Source organism: Ovis aries, chromosome 20 (genome assembly GCF_016772045.2).
Source record: "Ovis aries strain OAR_USU_Benz2616 breed Rambouillet chromosome 20, ARS-UI_Ramb_v3.0, whole genome shotgun sequence".
Lineage (NCBI taxonomy): Eukaryota > Metazoa > Chordata > Mammalia > Artiodactyla > Bovidae > Ovis > Ovis aries.
Genome location: NC_056073.1, coordinates 27,234,119 through 27,254,848, shown reverse-complemented (window position 1 = coordinate 27,254,848; position 20,730 = coordinate 27,234,119). Strand labels below are relative to the sequence as shown.

Genomic DNA, 20,730 nt, shown 5'->3' with positions numbered 1-20,730 from the left:
TGAGTTTCTCTACAGTTTCTTCAACACCTGGGGCTTTGCCCAGTAATCCTCAGACTTTAACTCCAACCATTCCTGGCAGCCCATCAGGAGCAGCATCAGCGTTGCCAGGTGACACTTCTGTTGCTCAGTCCATCTCTGAAGAGCTCTTTGGCTTTGCCTGCAGCTCTGGGTGGGGGCTTCCTGTGCTCAGCCACGAATAAATCGTTAGCTCCCAGAGCCTCACTGAAGCAGTCCTGGCTTTGGTGGCTATACAAAGGCCCCCCTTCTGCTTTTCAACTTAACAACTTTTTCTCTTGTAATTAGTGTTTTTATATCCTGCCTAAGACATTTTTTTGCCTACTTCAAGGTCATGAAAATATTCTCTGATGCCTTCTTCCAGAAACTTTACTTTCAAATTTAGAATCTTTGAATCTAAGAATCTTAGCTTTCAAATTTAAGCCTATGACATATCTCAGATTAATTTCTGTGTATGGAGTGAGGGAGGGGTCAATATCCCTTTTCTCCTCTTACAGATAACCAGTTGCCCTGGAACCACTCATTTCAAAGACTCTCCTTCTCTCCCCACCATTGAAATGTAAACTGACCTAGTCTATTTCTGGGCTCTTCTGTCTGTTCTTATTCCAGGGCCACAGTCGTTAGTGTCTGCAGCTTTGCAGCCAGTCTTAAGGTCTGGTAGTATAAGCCTTCCACTTCTGTTTTTAAGACTGTCTTAGCTTTTCTCAGTCCTTTTATTTTCATTTACCAAACACTTGCCAGGATTTCAATTGAGAGGGCACTGGATGGAATTTCTGCTTCTGTTCCTGCTCGGATATCCACCTGTTTTCCCCTCTGCCCTTCTAGGATCTGTCTCCCCAACAACAGCCCTTGGAACTGCTTTACCCTTGCCTGGGGCTTCCACACCAGGTGGGGCTGTCTCAGGCGGTTCTGCAGCCACCACAGCTGGAGGAGCCACTGCTTCCTCTGGGCTCAGCATCCCGACCAGTAAGGGGCCCTTGTTTGCATTGGGTCACTGACTGGCAGGCACGCCAGCTCCTGGAGAGAAGTGTGAAAATGTGAAAGTGTTCATCGTTCAGTCGTGTCCGACTCTGCAACCCCATTGCCTGGGGACCACCAGGCTCCTCTGTCCATGGAATTCTCCAGGCAAGAATACTGGAGTGGGTTGCCATTGTAGGGACAGGCTTCAGGCCTGCTTTCTACTGTGTTTTGAGTACACCTAAGAACGTCTCTAGTTCTTCAAAGGGTTTCAGTGCCCCTCAGGCCTCTGGTAACACCAGAAGCTGAATGGCTGTTACCTGATCACTTCCTTGAAAGGTTTTCGAATATATTCCTCGTGGCCCAACCTGTCGTTGCAGGGCAACAAGTATCCCCTCCCAAGATCCTGTCTTCCTCCTCCCTCTGTCTCCTTCCTCCCTCCCACTCAATCCAAGTCTCCCCACCAGGCAGTCTGAAGGCAGGAATCGAGCAAAGGGAAAACAAGAGGACTGGCTCTGGCTCCCCTTAAAGATCAGAGTCAGGGTGGGGTGGTGAAGAGGGCAGAGGGGCAGCCTCTGAATAAGATGAGGGACCGGGGGGCTGTCAGAGTGCAGAGGCATGGCAGATGAGAGAGGCCCAACAACAGCCTGGGATATGGAGGACGGTTCAGAAAGACGGAGAGGCGTGGATGTCAGTGAGGACTTCAGAGACTGACAGACGCGTCCACAGGTGTTAGGGAAGAAGTGAGTGCGGTTTGGAGTGAAGCCCTTTGAAACCCCCTCCACTGAGATTCTATTCCCAAGATGACAAGACACCGAGCAACGTGGTCTCAGAGTCATGTAGACATCAGAGTCACAGAAGGAAAGGTGCAAAGTTACAGAGGGCAGTGGGGAGTCGGGGGATTGAAGTCTCACCTGCCTCGGTCACAGCCCCTCTCTGGTCCTCAGGCCCGAAGCCACAAGAGAAGGGCTCTGTCCCCGACTGGGCCATCGTGTTGATCACTCTCTCTTTGGTGGCAGCAATTGTCAGCCTGCTGTATGGTATCAAAAAGGTGAGTGAAGCTGTGGTCCAAATGTGTGGGTCCCTGAGGCCAGTGGGACCGGCCCTGGTGCCCCAGAAGGACAGGGGCTTCAGGGGAAAATGACGGCTTACCACGCTTAGGGAGGGATGAGGGGGGAGAGGGACCGCAGTCTGGGTGGCTGAGAGGAAACATCCATTGGGCTGGGATGGGGGGTTGGGGCCACTGAAAGAGGCAGGGGAACGCTGCAGGCTGACCAGCCCACGGAGGCACTACATTCAGCTCTAGGCAGTGAAGAGTCAGCTTCATGGAATTACATTATAACTTGGGTTTTGAATCCTGGCTCTGTCATTACAACTGTGTGACCTTCTGCAAGTTACTCAGCCTCTCTGTGTTCTGTATTACTCAATAAGTAATAACTGACACTTAAATAGCACTTATTCTGTGCCAGGTATTGTACATATTTTAGCTCACAGCAACCCTATGATACAAGCAATATTATTGTCTCTTATTCTACTGATGAGGTAATTGAGTCCTGGATAAAATGAGAAGGATATTGATAGTATCCATCTCAAAGGGCTGTTGGGGGGTAAAATGAGCTTACACATGTAAACCGCTTAGGTGCTTGGCTCATAGTAAGTGAAGTGAAGTTACTCAGTTGTGTCCGACTCTTTGGGACCCCCCTGGACTGTAGCCCACCAGGCTCCTCTATCTATGGGATTCTCCAGGCAAGAATACTGGAGTGGGTTGCCATTTCCTTCTCCAGGGAATATTCCCAACCCAGGGATCAAACCTATGTCTCCCTCATTGTAGGCAGACGCCTTAACCTCTGGGCCACCAGGAAGCCCTGGCACATAGTAAGTGCTCAGCAAATTAGTCTGGTTCATTATCCTTCCTGTTTTTGCAGGAAGAGGAGCTCTGAGAACCTGAGTTGTTGAGGAGGCCGCAGTCCATGGGGAGAGCTGAGGGCTGGGCAGCTTAGTTAACCCTTCCTATCCATCCCTCATCTCACAGGCCTGCGAGTTCCGGAAGGAGATGAATATGGGGTGCGGTTGTGCCTCTGTGACCCCTTATGGCTGCCACCACGAGGCCACCAGCCAGCGCTACTCCGTCAAGTGAAGGGGGCGTGGCCGGGATCGCCTATGCCCCTCTCCCGATGGCCTTCCTCCTTCCTTCCCTGAGCAGACTCACTCAAGTCACCAAGACTCTGATGCAGTTTTCTTGTCTGTAGAAGGAAGGACCAGGGCACCATGGTCTCCAGGGGTCTTCCAGCCTTCATGGAATCCCGATCTGGGCAGTGGGAACCTCCTCTCCTCACTCTTTCTTCCTGTTCCCATCCTCTTCCCCAACTATCAGAGAACTTAGCTGAGGGCACCTTGCTTGGCACCCCTGGGGACCAGGATGGGGGTCCCCCTTTCTATAAGGAGCCCCCTTGGGCTGGCTCCTGACCCTCTTGAGACCTCCAATTCTCTCACCTCAGTACAGGTGAGGAACCCTGCTCTGTGACGCCCCTGCTTAGACCACTCCAGGTGGGTGGTGGACACAACTCTTGCTAAATAAAACAGTAGTGCTCCCTTGGTGTCCCAGCCACTGTGTAATTGTCCAAGTGCTTTGCCGTCGGGCAGGCACCAACCAGGTCTGGTCTCTGCCTCTTACCAGATGTGTGACCTTGGGCATTTAAATCACTTCCCTGAACTGAGCTTGTTCATTCTCAAGTTGTAAAATGAGGCTGACACTGCTAACCTCATAGGTTACAACAAGGTAAGGTGCTAACTGCATTTCTCTGTACCTAGAACAGCTCAGACATCAGTAGCTGGTAGGGTTGTTTTGTGACCCTCTCAGCCCAGGTGGTGCAATGGTATAGAATCTCCTGCCAACACAGGAGACGCAAGAGACACGGGTTTGATCCCTGGGTCAGGAATATCCCCTGGAGGAGGAAATGGCAACCCACTCCAGTATTCTTGCCTGGAGAATCCCATAGACAGAGGAGCCTGGTGGGTTGCAGTTCGCAGGGTCGTGAAAGAGTATGACATGGCTGAGCCATCACGCACACACAACCTATCACAGCTCAGACACAACAACCTCTTCTGACATCAAGAGCCTGCATATACCTCTAAGTTCCTCCACCTCTGATGCATGCGTCCTCTGGGGGACGTTGTGGCTAAAAGAGAATGCGGAATGTTTACTTACACAGTGAAGGCAGAGAGTCTCAACCTAGCACTACTGCTGTAAGCTGGAGAGTTCTTTGCTGTGGGGCTGTCCTGTGCCTTGCAGGATGGCCAGGAGCCCCTCTGGCCTCTACCCGCTGGATGCCAGGAGCAACATCCTCCAAGGTGGGACAAGGTTGTCTCTGCTGCTGCTGCTGCTGCTGCTAAGTTGCTTCAGTCGTGTTCAACTCTGTGCGACCCCATAGACAGCAGCCCACCAGGCTCCCCCATCCCTGGGATTCTCCAGGCAAGAACACTGGAGTGGGTTGCCATTTCCTTCTCCAATAAGGTTGTCTCTAGACATTGCCAAATGTCCCCAGGGGACAAAGTTGCCTCTCCTTGTTGAGAACTATTCTCCTGGAGACTTGTGTCCCTGGAGGAAAGCATGGGGTGGGGCCAGATTAGTGGAAAAGGGGATTTTCAGTCCCTCCTGGGTCCAGACGAGAGGCAGAGGTCTGTCTCAGTCTCCCCACCCTACAGGAAGCATTACTTGGGAGGCAGGCTACCCAGTTCTGAGCAGTCAGGCTTTGGTCTGATTTCTTGGAGCCCAATTACTCACCTAATTGTGTTAATGAGCAGCTGGCCTCTCCTCTTCCCTTTCATTCCAGCCCTGCCTAGGTCTTAGGGACCAATCATGCCAAGCACTGAGATGGATTCACAAGTTTGGCCCTCTAGTCCTCCCATGAGCCCCGTGTTCCCAGGGCCCTAGCACCCTGCCCTCCAGGTCCGGCCCTCTCCACCCCCTCTGCCTGCTCCACTCGCCCCTAGAGGTAGGAGCCAGCCCTGGCTTCCACTCCATTCAGCCAAGTCAACACAACTGACTGCGTCCCATGTGCCAGGCCCTGGCCCTGGTGCTGGGGCTGCAGCAGCAATCATGGCAAAGACCTCGCCGGCTGCTGACTCCCCAGTAGAGGAGACCCACTGTGAAAAAATTAAGTGAGCAATAGGGGCAGTGACTTAAGAGCCCCGGACCCACAGCTTCCTCTCTCCTTAGAATCCGAGGGAGCCTGTCCTCCCCCTATGCCAGCCCCAGGCACTGTCTCCTGGGAGTGCAGTGTATGAACTTTGACAACCTCTGAGCTAACGTTTGCTTCAGGCAGGGAATCAGGAAGAAGGGGAGAGGGAGACTCCAGGGAGGTCCTAGACATGAGAGGTCTGCATTTCTGTTTAGGGGTGAATGGGAGCTTGCGGGCAGAGACAGCAGCAGGCCTGCCATTGGCTGGGCTGAGGTGGGAGAGGAGGGGGCTGGGGAGTGAAGGCAGGGTCCCTGTCTGCTGAGGATTTCTGCCAAAGACCCTGGCTTCAGTGCCTCTGGGTGGCCTGGACCGGCTGCCAACCCTGCTGAGGGATATGGAAGTCCCTGGGGTTCCATGTCTGCCTTGTCTCCGCCCCCACTGTCCCCACTTGTTGGTGTGTCATCTCTGGACACCTGGAAGCACCTGTCTTTGCAGGAGCCAGCCACTGGAGGGCTTTCCCCCGTTTCTGCTCTTTCACCTCATACTCATGGGCAGCTCCACCCAGGGCAAAAAGAGTGATCATGTGTGAGTAAGGGGTGTGGAGAACTGGGCTGACGTAAAAGAAGTGGAAAGTGGAGGGTGCAGCTGAAGAAGAATCAGAATTTGAATCTCTTCCCAGAACCCAGGCATCCAACTGTCTTCCTCCCCATTCCGCCCCAGCCAGATCTCAGTCTTTCTAGAAGCCACGGTCTGCTCCCCACCAGCCCAGAACCCCGGACGCCACCCACCCAACCCCCTCAACCTCTGCTGGGGCTAGGGCAGGAGTCAGTCCCTCCCAGTTGCCTTTCCCTGCCCCCAGATCCCACCCCTTGGGTAGACACCCATGTTCCCTGCTTCATGACGAAGCCGCTGTGGTCTCCCATTATCAGGGCACCCCTGCAAGGTGGGGCGGTTCCATTTGTTTAAGATTTCGGCCTGAGGAGCCCCAGCCCCCGTGACGTCAAAGCTGGGCCCATATAAGCTGAGGGGACCCCAGCCTACAGCCTCAAGCAGCCGTCCAGCTCCGACATGGCCCAGCCAGCCCACTGCATCCGTTCCGTCTTTGGCCTCCAGTGCTTCTTCCTTTTCCTTCTCACCTCTCAGGAGGCAGGTAAGATGCCCTCAGAGGCAAGGGGTCACCATCACACAGGGGCATAGAAAACAGAGAGGAGTTGTTTCTTAGCACGCCTATGGCTGACCATCGCAGAAATGAACTGCAAGTGAATGTGCTGGGAAGATGGGTGGGTTCCAAGCTGCTGTACGCGGTTGTCTAGGGTGTACGCTGCTCAAATTTGCCAGCTGAGGGGCATGCTGGAGATGAAACACAGCCTATGCCCTGCTTCGCTCTGCTAAAACGTGGCCTGCAAGGCTGCAGACACCAAAGAGGGGCTTCTTCCCGTCTGGATGCTGGCAGTCCTGGGCGGGCAGCTGTGGGGATCTGACGCTCCCTGACCATCTGCTTTGTGCAAGGAATTCATGGGTGTTCAAAGTACTGCACCTCGTTTCATGTCCTCAAATCCCCTGAGGTGATTAGTGATATCCCATTTTATAGTGAGGAAAGTGAGACTCAGAGAGGTAAAATGCTTGTCTAACATCACAGAGGCAAGCAGGAATCCTGCCACGCCACCCCTGCCGCTGTCCTCAGGGCGCATAAAGAGCATTTCTTTCCTTGTTCTGCACCAACCTGCGTTCCAGCCCTGGCTCTGGCCCAGGTACTTAGTCTGGGCTTCTGTAAAATGGGAGGATGCACCTGGCCAACTGGTTACTACACACCAAGCATCATTCTAGGCATTTCATCTACGTTTATTTACTTAATCCTCATGACAATTCAATAAGGTGTGTGGTTTTATCCCCATTTTACAGTTGGGAAACATCCCAAGGCTTTGGGAAGAAAGCGAATATAGAAAAGTTTGACGATGGCCAGTATGGGGAAAGAATCTAAAAAAAAAAAATAGAAGAGTGGAGATATATCTGACTTACTTTGCTGTACGCCTGAAACTAATATATTGTAAATCAACTATATTCCAATACAAATTAAAAAGAAAAGTTTGACAAGCCAAATAGACCTCACCAGGTAAAGTGAAATTGCAAAATTAGTTCACTTAATTAAGAGAGAGTTCTGTGACAGAAACTGGGGAGCAGAGATGTCCAAACATAGGGGCGATCTGGAGGGGCCTGGGCAATTCAGAGGAGGGTCTTTACAAGGTAGATAACTGGCAGAAATAGGTTCAGAGGTATTCTCTACGTATTGCATAGACTCTTTCACGGTAATAGCCTTGATGATCCCAAACCAGGGCCCAGAAAGGCCTGAGTATGGACACTCTGGGGCAGGGGAGGCAGCAGCTTTTCCTTCCAACAGTGTTTGACTGAAGGCGACGTTTCTCCTTCCCTGAGCTCAGGGTCACGTTGAGGCTGGAGGGGCTGGGGCAGGTGATGGGGCTGATGGTGGACAGTAGGGGCAGGGGCCGAGGAATCTCTGTGTCTCCACCAGGTGTCAGCAGCACCGTGATTGGAGGCCCTTCCCCCGACCTCAGAGGCACCAGAGCCGCCCTGAGCCCCCACCCCGGTCTCACCCACCTTCTCATCCCCTTCCCGTTAGGCTGGCTGTCCGACCTGCCGCCGCTCTCCAGCCCTCCGTCACGCTTCTGCCCAGGGAGAGGATCCTGCAGAGGCAGGAGGGAATGAGTCTCGAATCAGCTCCGCACACATTCACTTATTTTTTTTTCTTACATTCACTTTTGAGGGAGGTTTACTCTAGGACAGTGGTCCCCAACTTCTTTGGCACCAGGGACCAGTTTCCTGGAAGAAAATTTTTCCAAAGACCGGATGGTGAGGGGGGATGGTTGGGGGATGATTCAAGCGCATTATATTTATTATGCACTTCATTTCTATTATTATTACATCAGCTCCACCTCAGATCATCAGGCTTTAGATCCCGGAGGTTGGAGACCCCTGCTCTAGGGCATAGGACAGGCGCAGGGCACACTTGAAATCTGAATTCTGGAGCAGGACACGGGCTCTGTGGGTGTGGTCTGGGAGACGGCCACGCTGGAGCTTGGCTGGCTGGGACTGAGGGGATGGTGGGGAAGGAAGGGCCCCTGGGTGCTCGGATCCTGCAGAGTGGACCAAGGGGGTGATGGGTGGGGAGGGCTTGAAGCCGGGGTGAGGTTGGGAGGGAGTCAGGGTGGAAATAGAGTGTGAGTCAGGGCCAGGACATGACTGTGTCCTGCAGAGACTGAGGCCAGGGTGGGGAGGGAAGAGTGTCAAGAGGAGTGGATGAAGACCTTTAGCCCATAGCTCTGGGGTACGCCCTGTCATTTACCCACAGGACCAATCAATACTCAGACGCAGATAACTAGATCCTAGAACCCCAGAGTCTGCATCATGCAACCACAGAACCACAGGAGCAGAATCTAGATGAAATCATCACTGCAGAAAGCACAGATGGGGCTGAGGTCCTGGGGAGAATCTAAAAAAGACATTTTTCTACAGTAAATGTCATTTGATTTAATTTCTATTACATAAATAATATATTCTCACCCTAGAAACTGGAAGATGGGAAAAAATAGAAAAAGAAAATCTCTTCTAATAAACCCCAGTTGCCCAGTCAAATATTTGAGTGTATTTCTCTTTCATCTTTTTACTATGTCTGTGTTTTAGGTCACATGTTGTGCTTAAACCATATAGACACTTAAACAAGCAAGCAAATGGAGTAAGCCATTTTTGAGGGATGGGATATCAAGAAACATCAGAAATACTCTTTTGGGTGAGGCTGTTATGACAGAGACCCCATGGCACAAGTTACTTAGTAGGATGTCCATTTTCTTTTCAAACTAGTGAAAGAAGCAGATATAACAGGCCTTTGGAACTGTATGCACAGTTTTGATATTGTAAGATTTGTTTTCATTCTTTTATCCAGGCTGAGTATCTACCTTCAGCGTCTTGGGCTAAAGTCAGGTTTTCCTCTTTGTTTATACCTCACTGACCAAAGCAGTTCTCTTCAGATCATTTTTATAGCCAGCGAAATGAATATCTCATAGCGAAAACTTCCTAGGAAAAGAAAGTTGCTACCAATGGTAGATCTGCTGGGCAGAAGACAAGGTCATCTCAACCCTGAGGTTTAGTCACTGATTTGCCTCAAGACTCAGGACCATGGGTTACACTGAGCTTCAGCTCCAGATTTTATAATCAATGGTTCCACAGCTATGTGATGTAGATCCGGAATTCTAAAATCTAGTTATCTAGGTCTAGTTATTGACTATGTGGCTCCTGTGGTTAAATAACCGATATCCCAAAACTGGTGAGTGAGAGGTCTTCTTTCAACATCTTTTCATCTCAGGGCTCCATTACTTAACCCAGCAGAAGTTAACCCTTAGTCTCCCAAATTTTGGAGGTCACATTTATGTTTTGTGTGTGTTTTTTTTTTCACTCAATATGCATAATGAAAAGCTGTTGGCATGGCTTCTGAAAAGTTTCCATCAGTCTTAAAAAACTCCCTCATTTATCTATTCAACAAATATTTATGAAATGCCTCCCATGGCCCAGACATTGTTCTAGACTGGAGACATAGTGATGAATAAAACACATAAAAGTCCCTGCCACTGGGGGAAGTAAACTGCACTTACTATACGTTAGAAAGTGATGAGTGCTATGTTGATAAAACAGGAAGCAGCTCAGGAACGTGGAGGGGTTCCATTTTGAAGGTGTGGTCAAGGCAGGCACAGAGGTGTAGAAACCAGGGCAGGTAGAAGAGGCATCTGGGGCTGCAGAAGGCTGCAGGGCAAGGCCTCAGGCTCGGCTTCCCTTACTACCAAGAGAAAAACAAGAAAGTCTGAGATTGTTTCAAAGACTACTACTTTAAAGAGTCTTCTACACTTCAGAATCTTCAGTGCTCCATACTTCCTATAGTCTTCACACTAAACGAGTGGGTTGACATCGTTATTTACTGTTCAGGACCTGAGCCTTCAGAGCATTTAAGTGGCCTGAGTGAAGATGCAAAGCTAGTGAGGGGTAGCGCCTGGACTCCATCCTGTCCTCTGACTCCTTAGGCCAGTGGAATTGGGTGTTCTGAACTGCCCGTCTGCCTATTTCTTCACTCCATGGATATTTAGTCATCCCTTATCACATTTAAAAGCACCTGGGGTGTAGTGAAAAGCCTATCTTTGCCAATTACTCATCCTCTTTGAACTCCCTTTTCTCACCTGTAAAATAATAAGATCATATACTTGCCTCACAAGTTCATGGTGAAGCTTAAATGAACAAGTATGTGAACAGCATCCTTCAGGGGTCCCACCAACGTCAGTGTTCTTTCTTCCCCAAGAGACTGGGCTGACTTATGGGCTATATCACCGACTCAAGTAAACTGCAGGAGTTGGTGATGGACAGGGAGGCCTGGCATACTGCAGTCCATGGGGTTTGCAAAGAGTTGGACATGACTGAGTGACTGAACTGAACTGAACTGAACTGAACTGAGTGTGGCCTTCACCAGTAAAAGCCTGGGCCTGGGAGCCCAGAATATGTGTTCCAGTTCTGGCTCAACCTCTTATCTGCTGAGTGTCCTTGGGGAGATTGCTTAACCTCTCTTAACCTTGCTTTCTCATCTGTAAAAGGGAGAGGATAATAAACTCTCAATCTCAAAAGGTTGCTGTGAAAAGTAAATGGGTTAATACATGTCCTACTTCATAAGACCTGCCTGTCTCTCAGTAGGTGTTCCAGAAATGTTGGCCATTGCCGTGGCCAAGTCACCATTGTGTGCAAATCATCATTTCTCCAAGAAACTCGAGTTTCTTTGCTGTAAAACAGGGACATTGACAGTTTCTGAGATGCCTTGTAGGGAGCTGGGAGATCAATTACCTTAGAAGACAACCCAGGAAGAATGGCTATGAGGCAACTAGCAGAGTGCCTGGCCCCAAGAAGGGCCCCAATAAATGATAGACATGGGTTTCCCTTGTGCCTCAGTGGTAAAGAACCCTCCTGCCAATGTAGGAACCACAGGAGACATGGGTTCAATCCCTGGGTCAGGAAGATCCCCTGGAAGAGGGCATGGTAACCGACTCCAGTATTCTTGCCTGGAGAATCCCAAGGACAGAGGAGCCTGGCCAGCTACAGTCCATGGGGTTGCAAAGAGCTGGACATGATTGAGTGACTGAGCGTGCACACACACACACACACACACACGTGATCAGTACTGCTGCCAAGAAAGTCAGAGAATGACTCCGGCCAGTGGAGCGAGGGCCTGACTCTTCAGCCCTCCTCTCTCCCCCCAACCTCCAATCCCATCAAGGGACTTGGGCTTCCCTCCCACTCTTGACCCCTTCTTTTCCACCTGTGTTTCTTTCAAGGACTGCATTCCTCAACCCTCAGCCCTCCTAAGCAGTCAGCAGGCGGGTGGGTGGATTGTGGTTTCCTGTGACTGGGGGTGCGTCCAGGTTCTGGTCGCCACCTTGAGCTAACAGAGCCTGGAAATCTCGGTTATGTAACGACGCTATCTCTCACTTTTCAGCGCTCTCCTGGCCCATGCTCTCCTGATTAGAGATCAGAGACATCTCCTCTGTCTCCACTGGTGTTCTTCCACAGAGTTAAGGCCCATATCTGCTCACTGATGGGGTTCACACCCTGTTGTTAAACATATTCGGTCCCTGCCAATCCAGTGGCCTCATTCACACCTCCTGGGACCCCCAAGTAAATCTCTTTTTCTTTCAAAAGGGCCACCTTCTTCTGTCTCAGAGGGCTTCAGGTGTGTGAGAGGGGGAGCCAGTGGGGAACCATAAGGGTTGAGTCCTCTCTTCTGCTTCCTGGAATCCAGATCAACCTTCATCACCAAAATGGAAGTTTCCCAACCCCCTCCTCTACCCACCCTCTGTCCCTCTTTCTATATTCTCGTGAGTCACCAGTGTCTACTTACTGTAGGAGGTTTTGCTAGGGGTCTTACTTAGTCTCTCACACACTTATATCTGGAATGGAGCTGAACTATTATGGAAAGATGGAGATTCGGACATTTATTCCCTTTCCGCTCAGCTCTGCCGTGGAAAGACAACTCTATTCCATAAGTATATAAACTCTAGCGCAACACTTGCAAAGCAAAATACCAGTCAATAATTCCTCTCAAAATCTTACAATGTGATAAACTGGACAGGGGCAGAGATTGTAAGCTCAGTTGCTCAGTTGTGTCCAGCTGTACTCAACTCCTGGACTGTGGCCCACCAGGCTTCTCTGTCCATGGAATCTTCCAGGCAAGAATACTGGAGTGGGCTGCCATTTCCCCCTCCAGGGGATCTTCCCAACCCCGGGATTGAACCTGTGTCTCTTGCATCTCCTGCATTGGCAGGTGGGTTCTTTACCACTGTGCCACCTGGGAAGCCTGGGCAGAGGTTGACAGTCACACAAACCACTGGCATGTCACATTGAAGGCAGCAGGAAAGAGTAACTAACAAAGAATTTTTTGAGCACTGAGATGAAGTTGGAGCTTATTTGCTGAGAAAGATCAGGAAAAAGGCCATAAAGCTAGGAAGATTGAAACTGAGGAGTAAGGAGTAGAGGTCGAGAGGAGAGAGGCAGCATTCCTGCTGAAAGCACAGCCACACACAGAGGTCCAGAGACTGGAGGTGAGAACAGGAATTAGATAGCAGGGTATTCCAAAGAGACTGGCTGGGGAAACACGTCTGGGATAACAAAGGGAGCCCTACCAATGACATAAGAAGGGAAGCAGGGAAGAGCATGGAAGAAGTTTCTTATTTGCCTCTCTCCCTTCACAGGTGCTGCCGCACTTCAAGAACTCCAGAAAACTGGCAAATCAACATCTGATCATTTGTTCTCTCTGGCTACAGCCCCTGTTTCCATCACCCCGTCTAATCACGCTGCTCTTCATTCAGAGCACAGCTCTCCAGACCCCCTGATATCTACGGAAACCCATAAGCCAAAGCACCAATGCACTACCACGCACCGCTCCAAGCTGGCTCACCAAAGCTCCACAACCCAAGCTGCTCCTCCTGCTGCTGAACAGAACCCCAGCAAACAAGGAAGAGGGCCAATTATCCGGAACGAACGTGCTTCTGAACCTAAGGACACCGCTAATACAGATCAAGGGTCAGATGGGGAAAGACATACAACTCCAGTACCCAACAGAAAGAGTACCACTTGTCTTAAGCGCACAACAAGCAGATCAACAGTGACAAGCAAACCAGCCAAAGTTGTAACACCAAGTACCACCTCAAACAAGACTACAGAAAAGACAAAACAAAACCTAGGAAAAGTGACTGACCGCAAGCAATCAACCACAAGGGGCCATGAGAGGACCACAGGAAGCCCAGAAAAGTCCACGGAACACGAAGGAAAGACCACAGGGGACAATAAGAGGGCCACTGGAGCCTCAGAAAAGTCCACAGGACACAAAGGAAAGACCACATCAAACCACGAGAGGACCACTGAAACCTTTGTAGGCACAGGACACGGAGAAAAGATCACATCGGGCCATGAGAGGACCACAGGAAGCCCAGAAAAGTCCATAGGACACAAAGGAAAGACCACATCAAACCACGAGAGGACCACTGAAACCTTTGTAGGCACAGGACACGGAGAAAAGATCACATTGGGCCATGAGAGGACCACAGGAAGCCCAGAAACGCCCACAGAACATGAAGGAAAGACCACATCAAACCACGAAAGGACCACTGAAACCTTTGTAGGCACAGGACACGGAGAAAAGATCACATCGGGCCATGAGAGGACCACAGGAAGCCCAGAAAAGTCCACAGGACACGAAGGAAAGACCACATCAAACCACAAGAGGACCACTGAAACCTTTGTAGGCACAGGACACGGAGAAAAGATCACATCGGGCCATGAGAGGACCACAGGAAGCCCAGAAAAGTCCATAGGACACAAAGGAAAGACCACATCAAACCACGAGAGGACCACTGAAACCTTTGTAGGCACAGGACACGGAGAAAAGATCACATTGGGCCATGAGAGGACCACAGGAAGCCCAGAAACGCCCACAGAACATGAAGGAAAGACCACATCAAACCACGAAAGGACCACTGAAACCTTTGTAGGCACAGGACACGGAGAAAAGATCACATCGGGCCATGAGAGGACCACAGGAAGCCCAGAAAAGTCCACAGGACACGAAGGAAAGACCACATCAAACCACAAGAGGACCACTGAAACCTTTGTAGGCACAGGACACGGAGAAAAGATCACATCGGGCCATGAGAGGACCACAGGAAGCCCAGAAAAGTCCATAGGACACAAAGGAAAGACCACATCAAACCACGAGAGGACCACTGAAACCTTTGTAGGCACAGGACACGGAGAAAAGATCACATTGGGCCATGAGAGGACCACAGGAAGCCCAGAAACGCCCACAGAACATGAAGGAAAGACCACATCAAACCACGAAAGGACCACTGAAACCTTTGTAGGCACAGGACACGGAGAAAAGATCACATCGGGCCATGAGAGGACCACAGGAAGCCCAGAAACGCCCACAGAACATGAAGGAAAGACCACAGGGACCCATTATAAGACCACAGGCGGTTCAGCAAAATCTACTAGACATCAAGAAAAGACCACATCGGTCACTGAGACCATAAAAGCTCCAATAAAACTCACAGAAAATCCAGCAAAAAACACAGCAGCCACAGAGAACATAAGACCTGCAGTGAAGGTCACAGGAGACGCATCTATCAGCACTACATCTCCTTGTACCAGTAACACTGAGGCTTCCCGATATGTACCCACTGGTTCCTCTACACCCCCCAGGTCGATCGTGTCAGAAGCCCCCGACAACAAGAGCCATCCACAGCAGAACAAAGATGACTCACAAGGAGGTGTCCATGAGGGAGAAACGGAAGGGGCTGATTCCTTCCCCGCGTGGGCCATAGTGGTCGTGATCCTGTTGAGTGTGATTCTCCTTCTGGTGTTCATCGGCCTGATTGTCCTGGTAAGGGAGAGTAATGCCAGGCGGGGAGGTGGGGAGTGAGTCCATGGAACAAGGAGTTGAGATGATGTTATGGATCAGAACTGGAGGGAACGATAAGTCAAGGAAAAAGTGTCATGGTGTGGGAAAAGATAATAGAGGGAGTGTGGTGGTGGAAACTATGGAGAAAAAAAATAGACGGATGGGACATGACAAATGGAATTGGGAAGCAAGCAGTGACTGAGGAAAAAGAGCTGTGAAGCAGGGAAAATGTAGGGGTTGGAGACAGAGTCTGGGGGTGAGAATAGGTGACATTCGGATAAGGAAAATAGGACAGAAGAGGAGACTGGAAATGAAGTGGGGAACTCTATACTGAATCTGGGACTGGAATAAGGATTAGGGTTTGAATGGAATCTTGGGAAAGGAGCAAGTCAAAGGTCCAAGGTCAGGGAGAACAGAATTGAGGACCTGAGTTATGGGTGTGGATAAAGGCAAATGGCATGGCAGATGGTACTCACTCTTCTTTTCTCCTCCCAATCACAGGCCTCCTACTTGGCTCGAACACGCCGTGCACTGATCCAGAACACTGAGAATAATGACTCAGAGAATGCTGGGGGTTCCAATTCCTACCCAGTTTACCTGATGGAGCAACAGACTCTCGGCCCATCCCAGACCCCTGGCCCACGATGACCATTCAGAAGTCGCTCACCCCCAGATTTTCCATGACCTATCCCTTTCCTGGATGAGACCCATACAACAGGGACCCACAACTGCGAGTCCCACAAGTGAGACCCACAGTTCCTATTTCCTGGACTCCACAAAGGGCAAAGTACTGACAGTTGACACGCCAACACTTCAACTGCTGTGATCTTATTTAAACCAGCCAAGGTGCGAGGTGATAAGCAAAAAGGATGTGAGTTTGGGGTATAGAAAAAAAGAATGAATAATACAAGCGAGTGTTCTCTGTAGAAGATGATGATCTGAAAATGAAAAGATGTTTGATGGATGTATGGGGTGGAGATCAATATAGGACTCTGAGTCCTGGGAGGGGCAGCACAGTTGGGGAGCCTTAGAAAGCAATGCTCCAGACCTGACCGAGTCAGGATTATAGGCAGGGGGAGTCAAAAGACAGAGCCTCTGGGTTTCAGGACCAACCTATGTTATTTCCACCTCTCACTTAGAGTTTGTGTGTGGACAAAGCCTCTGGGTTTCAGGACCAACCTATGTTATTTCCACCTCTCACTTAGAGTTTGTGTGTGGACAGGTTTGTCTCTCAGTTCCCAGGGCCCTTGATTTTTTCTTTTAATAAAAAAAATAGGATCTGAGAAGAAAAGAGGATTTCCTTCTCTACCTTCTACATTCTCAGAAAAATTCCAGGAAAGATCATCCCACAGAGTGATATCTCCCACCCAGATGGTTCGGCCCTCTTCCTTCTGAATCCCTTAGTTTTTCTAAATGTCTACAGTGGGCATCCTGTTGCTGGGTTGTGGGAGGGCACGCAGGGAGGGATTTTTGTTTGGCCTGCAGTCTCTTCCATGGATCTCCACCCCAGGCCTTCCTTGACAGTGTTCCCCACTCATCATTTATTTTCCTGTCTCTTCCCCTAAAGCCCCAAAGTCTTGGCTTTTTCCTATAGAAGTCACCTATCTTCTCTACTGCCCCTATCCTCTCTCCTCACACCTTCACCCCAGATTATGATTTTTCTCCTTACAGACATTTCATCTGAGTTTTTCTCTCCAACTTATTAAAGTTCTTTCATCTGTTACTGATTGGGCAGAAGGAGAGTCAGCTGATGACAGATAGCTTCTTTCTATCCATTGGTCTTTCTATAATAAAGTGTAAAATAATTATAAAATAAAGCATAATAATTACTGGACTATCAGTTGGCGAAAGTCTTGATATGTTCCTGACTTTAGCTGTGACCTTGCAGACAACCTTCAGCAGGAGTGGCTAGAAGTCAGGGATTCTTTGGAGGATGAGGAAGAGAAGGCGAAATTCCCATTGCTCCTAAAATGGCTCATTCCTGGATTCCGAGAAGAGCCAGCCTGAATTCATGCTTGGCTCATTTGCATGGTGACAAAATGAGGAGAAAATGGGTTAGTAAGCAAGTATTTCTAAGTACCTATTTTACATTCTGTTGAGGATTACAAAGAAGTATAAGACATTGCTCTCATCTGAGACACCAAAACAGGAAAGTAGGAATTAAGTAATTCAATCAGAGTTATCACAAGGCTGCTGCTGCTGCTGCTAAGTCGCTTCAGTCGTGTCCGACTCTGTGCGACCCCAAAGATGGCAGCCCACTAGGCTGCTCTGTCTCTGGGATTCTCCAGGCAAGAATAGTGGAGTGAGTTGCCATTTCCTTCTCCAATGCATGAAAGTGAAAAGCAAAAGTGAAGTCGCTCAGGCGTGCCCGATTCTTAGCGACCCCATGGACTGCAGCCTACCAGGCTCCTCTGTCCATGGGATTTTCCAGGCAAGAGTAATGGAGTGGGGTGCCATTGCCTTCACAAGGCAGTACTACACAAAATAAAATAAGACTCCAATGAATTAAGCCCATATTTATGCACATCTGCCACGTCCAGTACTTGTTAAGACAGCAGCCCTGCTCTAAAACCATTCTGCGTCCAGACGTAGGTCCCGACAGAACATCTGCCTGTCATCCATGTAGACTTGGGTCTCACCTTTGCTAGAAGAGGATAAGGCAAGAGTGATAGAGAAAGGCAAGAGAAAGCCTCTCTAGTTTGCCAAAGGCCTTCCAACCTTGACTCCGTCCAGAATCAAGCAGCAGGGTTGTGGGCAGCTTTTTGGCAACCCCCTTTGCGGGAGGCTGGAAGGCCATCATGGACACCACTCCTGGTCTGGATCCTCCTATCACTGGATCATCTGTCAGGATCCAGCTCTGGGCTGGGAGGGCCCTCAGGCTTGAGGAGCTCTCTGCATCTCCTGCTGCAGATCCGTAACATGGGTTCTGAAAAGCAGCCAAGCCAGGTGCAGAGGGAGCCCCATCATATGTGCCTGGAGAGAGCCTGGAGGCAGAGACGCCTGGTTCCCAGAGAAGGCTGGGGTGCTGTAGGATAAAAGGAGGAGGCAGCCAGGTTTCCAGACTCTTGGCAGATGGTGACTGATCATGTGACAGCTGCCGGGATAGGTCACTCGCCCTGGGAGGAAAGCAGATACCCCCTAACCCCAGACTCTTAAACACTGAATTTTCTGAGCCGGGACCCTATTCAAAGAACTCAAACAAAATAAAGCAAAACAGCCAACCCGACCAATGCCTCCCCCTCAAGGCACCAAAATGGAGCACTGGGGTCAAAGGGTGCGGGTTTGGAGGAGTGGGGGAGGTTCTTCATCTCCCCAAAGCAAACGGGGACTATGGGCCCCAGGGTGCAGCCTTGAATGTCTCCCTTCTCACTTGTCTCTCCCAGGATAATGATCACTTGGAAATCTAAGGACAAGTCCTTTAACAAGCTCTGGAGCTGGGCTCGGGTTAGGAAAAATTACTTAAGGAGTGAGTGGCAAGCCAGGGAATAGGCTCCCGGCTCACAGGCTTATCGCTACCCCCATTCCCAGGGCCCCAGTCCCGGCGCAGAGGAAAGCACTGCCCTGGCCGAGGGCGCCCAAGACCCCAAGGGCTGGAGGGGTCTCCGGGCGCAAGAGCAGAGGGGCAGCCTTAGCAGCCGGGGCGCCAGGTTCCCCAGGCGGGGACGCGGCCCTCCGTCCCTGGAGGCCCCACTTGACCGGCGGCTGCGGAACTCGCTCCCTAACAGAGCTCAGCGTCAGCCCGAATCCGGCTCACGGTCTGGCGGAGGGCAACACCAGAGGGCGACAGTCCCCGGCTGCGGACTCACCACCCTCGCTTCCCCCAGCGGAATGCCCCGCCTGGCGGGCTCCGGCCGATGCCCTCCAACTGCCCTGAACCCTCTGACGAGAAAAGAGGCGGCAGGGGGCTGTTTCAGGCGAGTCCCCTCTCCTGGCCTCAGCCACAGTCTCTGAGAGCCCCACCACCTCCACGTAGCATCTGTGCCCACGACACGCTCGGTTTTTGGCTGTGCGGGCAAGCTGTGGGATCTTAGTTCCCTGACCAAGGATGGAACCCCAGCCTTTTGTGCTGAAAGCGCTAGAGTCTTAACCACTGGACCACCGGGAGAGTTCCGGCACCCTCTCTTCTGATCTCTGAATCCACCCAGGCCTCCTCCAAAGTCTCTAAGACTACCGGGCCTCAGCAACAACATGCGTATCCACCACAGCCTCCACCATCGGGCCCACAATATCTGAGAGCACCATGGCCTCCGCCCCCAGTCCTGAGAGGAGGACAGCTGCTTACACAGCCTCTGATACCGCAGCAGTCTCCACTAAAACCTCTGTGCCCGCCACAGCTACCACAGTGCCCACTGAGACCACCACAGCCTCCATGATGGCATCTGCACCCATCACAGTCTCCACCAATGAAACCACCGCAGGCTTTGAGACCACCCACCTTGGCTTCTACCATAGCCTCAGGAACCGCTGTGGAGTCTGTGCCCACCCAGGCCTCTGAAACCACTGAGGCCATCTCAAAATACTGAGTATTGGTATTGGTCCAGGGGATGCGAAGGATACTTCACAAGTCAAATCTTCCTTGTTATTTGTCTTTCCAAATGAAGTGCTGGAACACAGCCACACCTATATGTTTACATTTATAGCTGCTTTCCAGCTACTTTGCATAATTGTGACAGAGACTGTGACCAAATGGCTTAAAAATCTACCATCTAGCTCTTTACAGGAAGAGTTTGCCAACATTGTTCTAGTCCAAGGCCAAAACTAGTTTTTTTTTTCATACTCTGGCACTTGCTGTTAAAAAAACCCATCTCTGCACTTGCCATCAGCACTCATAATGGAACTGATTCTACCCACTTTGTTCTGATACTGTCTGCTATTCCAGTGACTGAGACTGTTCTTCTATCAGCCTAGCCACTACTCATCTAAACACAACATTGCTGCGGACACCCCCTTCTCTACGGCCTCTCCTGTATCATGTCCTCCCCCCTTGTGTGAGTCCCCCCTCCTCTCTCCTAGGTCCCTGGGGTCACCATCTCCTTCATGTGGGTCAGGTTCTTCCATATCTATTTGGAGCACACTCAGCTCAACTTTGTTGATCACCAAGACTGAAGGAGTCTTTTGGGCCTAGAAAAGAAAACAACAGTTTCAAAGGCCCTTGCTGAATCATCTAACTTCGGAGAAAACAAAACAGAACTTTAGGTCCCTCCCTGATGCTCCAGGCTGGTTGCATCTATCTGGGACTTATCACCCCCTGTCCAGAAACCTTCCACCCTCTACACCTGCCCAAAAGATGTATCACTCCCTGCCCAACTACAAATGCCATCTCAACTAAAGTATACCCAAAACATCCCGCCTGATTAATATTTCCCTTATTGCTTACACAAACCTCTCTATAAATATGGAGCCTCCCTGATCCCTCTCAGCACTCAGCCTGGTCGTTAGGCCGACTGTCACCCCTCCTTGCCTGAATAAAGGTAACCTACTTCTGTTGAGGTTGTGTTTCCTTTTTCTGCCTCGGCCTGAGCTATCCCTTACAGCGACTGTGTTCAATTATATCACCTCTGCTCCAAGTCGTGACCA

At 50.4% G+C, this 20,730-nt stretch overlaps 1 protein-coding gene and 1 long non-coding RNA gene across 2 annotated transcripts; one reads left to right on the top strand and one right to left on the bottom strand.

The window, feature by feature from the left end:
- Positions 1–1,290: 1,290 nt before the first annotated feature.
- LOC121817424 (uncharacterized) lies at positions 1,291–19,751 on the bottom strand. The gene is made up of 4 exons (XR_006057333.1): positions 19,589–19,751; positions 9,818–9,999; positions 7,770–7,855; positions 1,291–2,005 (listed from the first exon to the last, which is right to left on the bottom strand). It is a non-coding gene; the product is annotated as an uncharacterized LOC121817424 (long non-coding RNA).
- Positions 6,195–16,987, top strand: MUCL3 (mucin like 3). Its single transcript, XM_042237419.2, has 3 exons — positions 6,195–6,303; positions 12,947–15,135; positions 15,655–16,987. Exons 1-3 carry the CDS (start codon positions 6,222–6,224, stop codon positions 15,799–15,801), a joined length of 2,418 nt encoding a protein of 805 aa, XP_042093353.1. The 5' UTR covers positions 6,195–6,221; the 3' UTR covers positions 15,802–16,987.
- Positions 19,752–20,730: the final 979 nt, after the last annotated feature.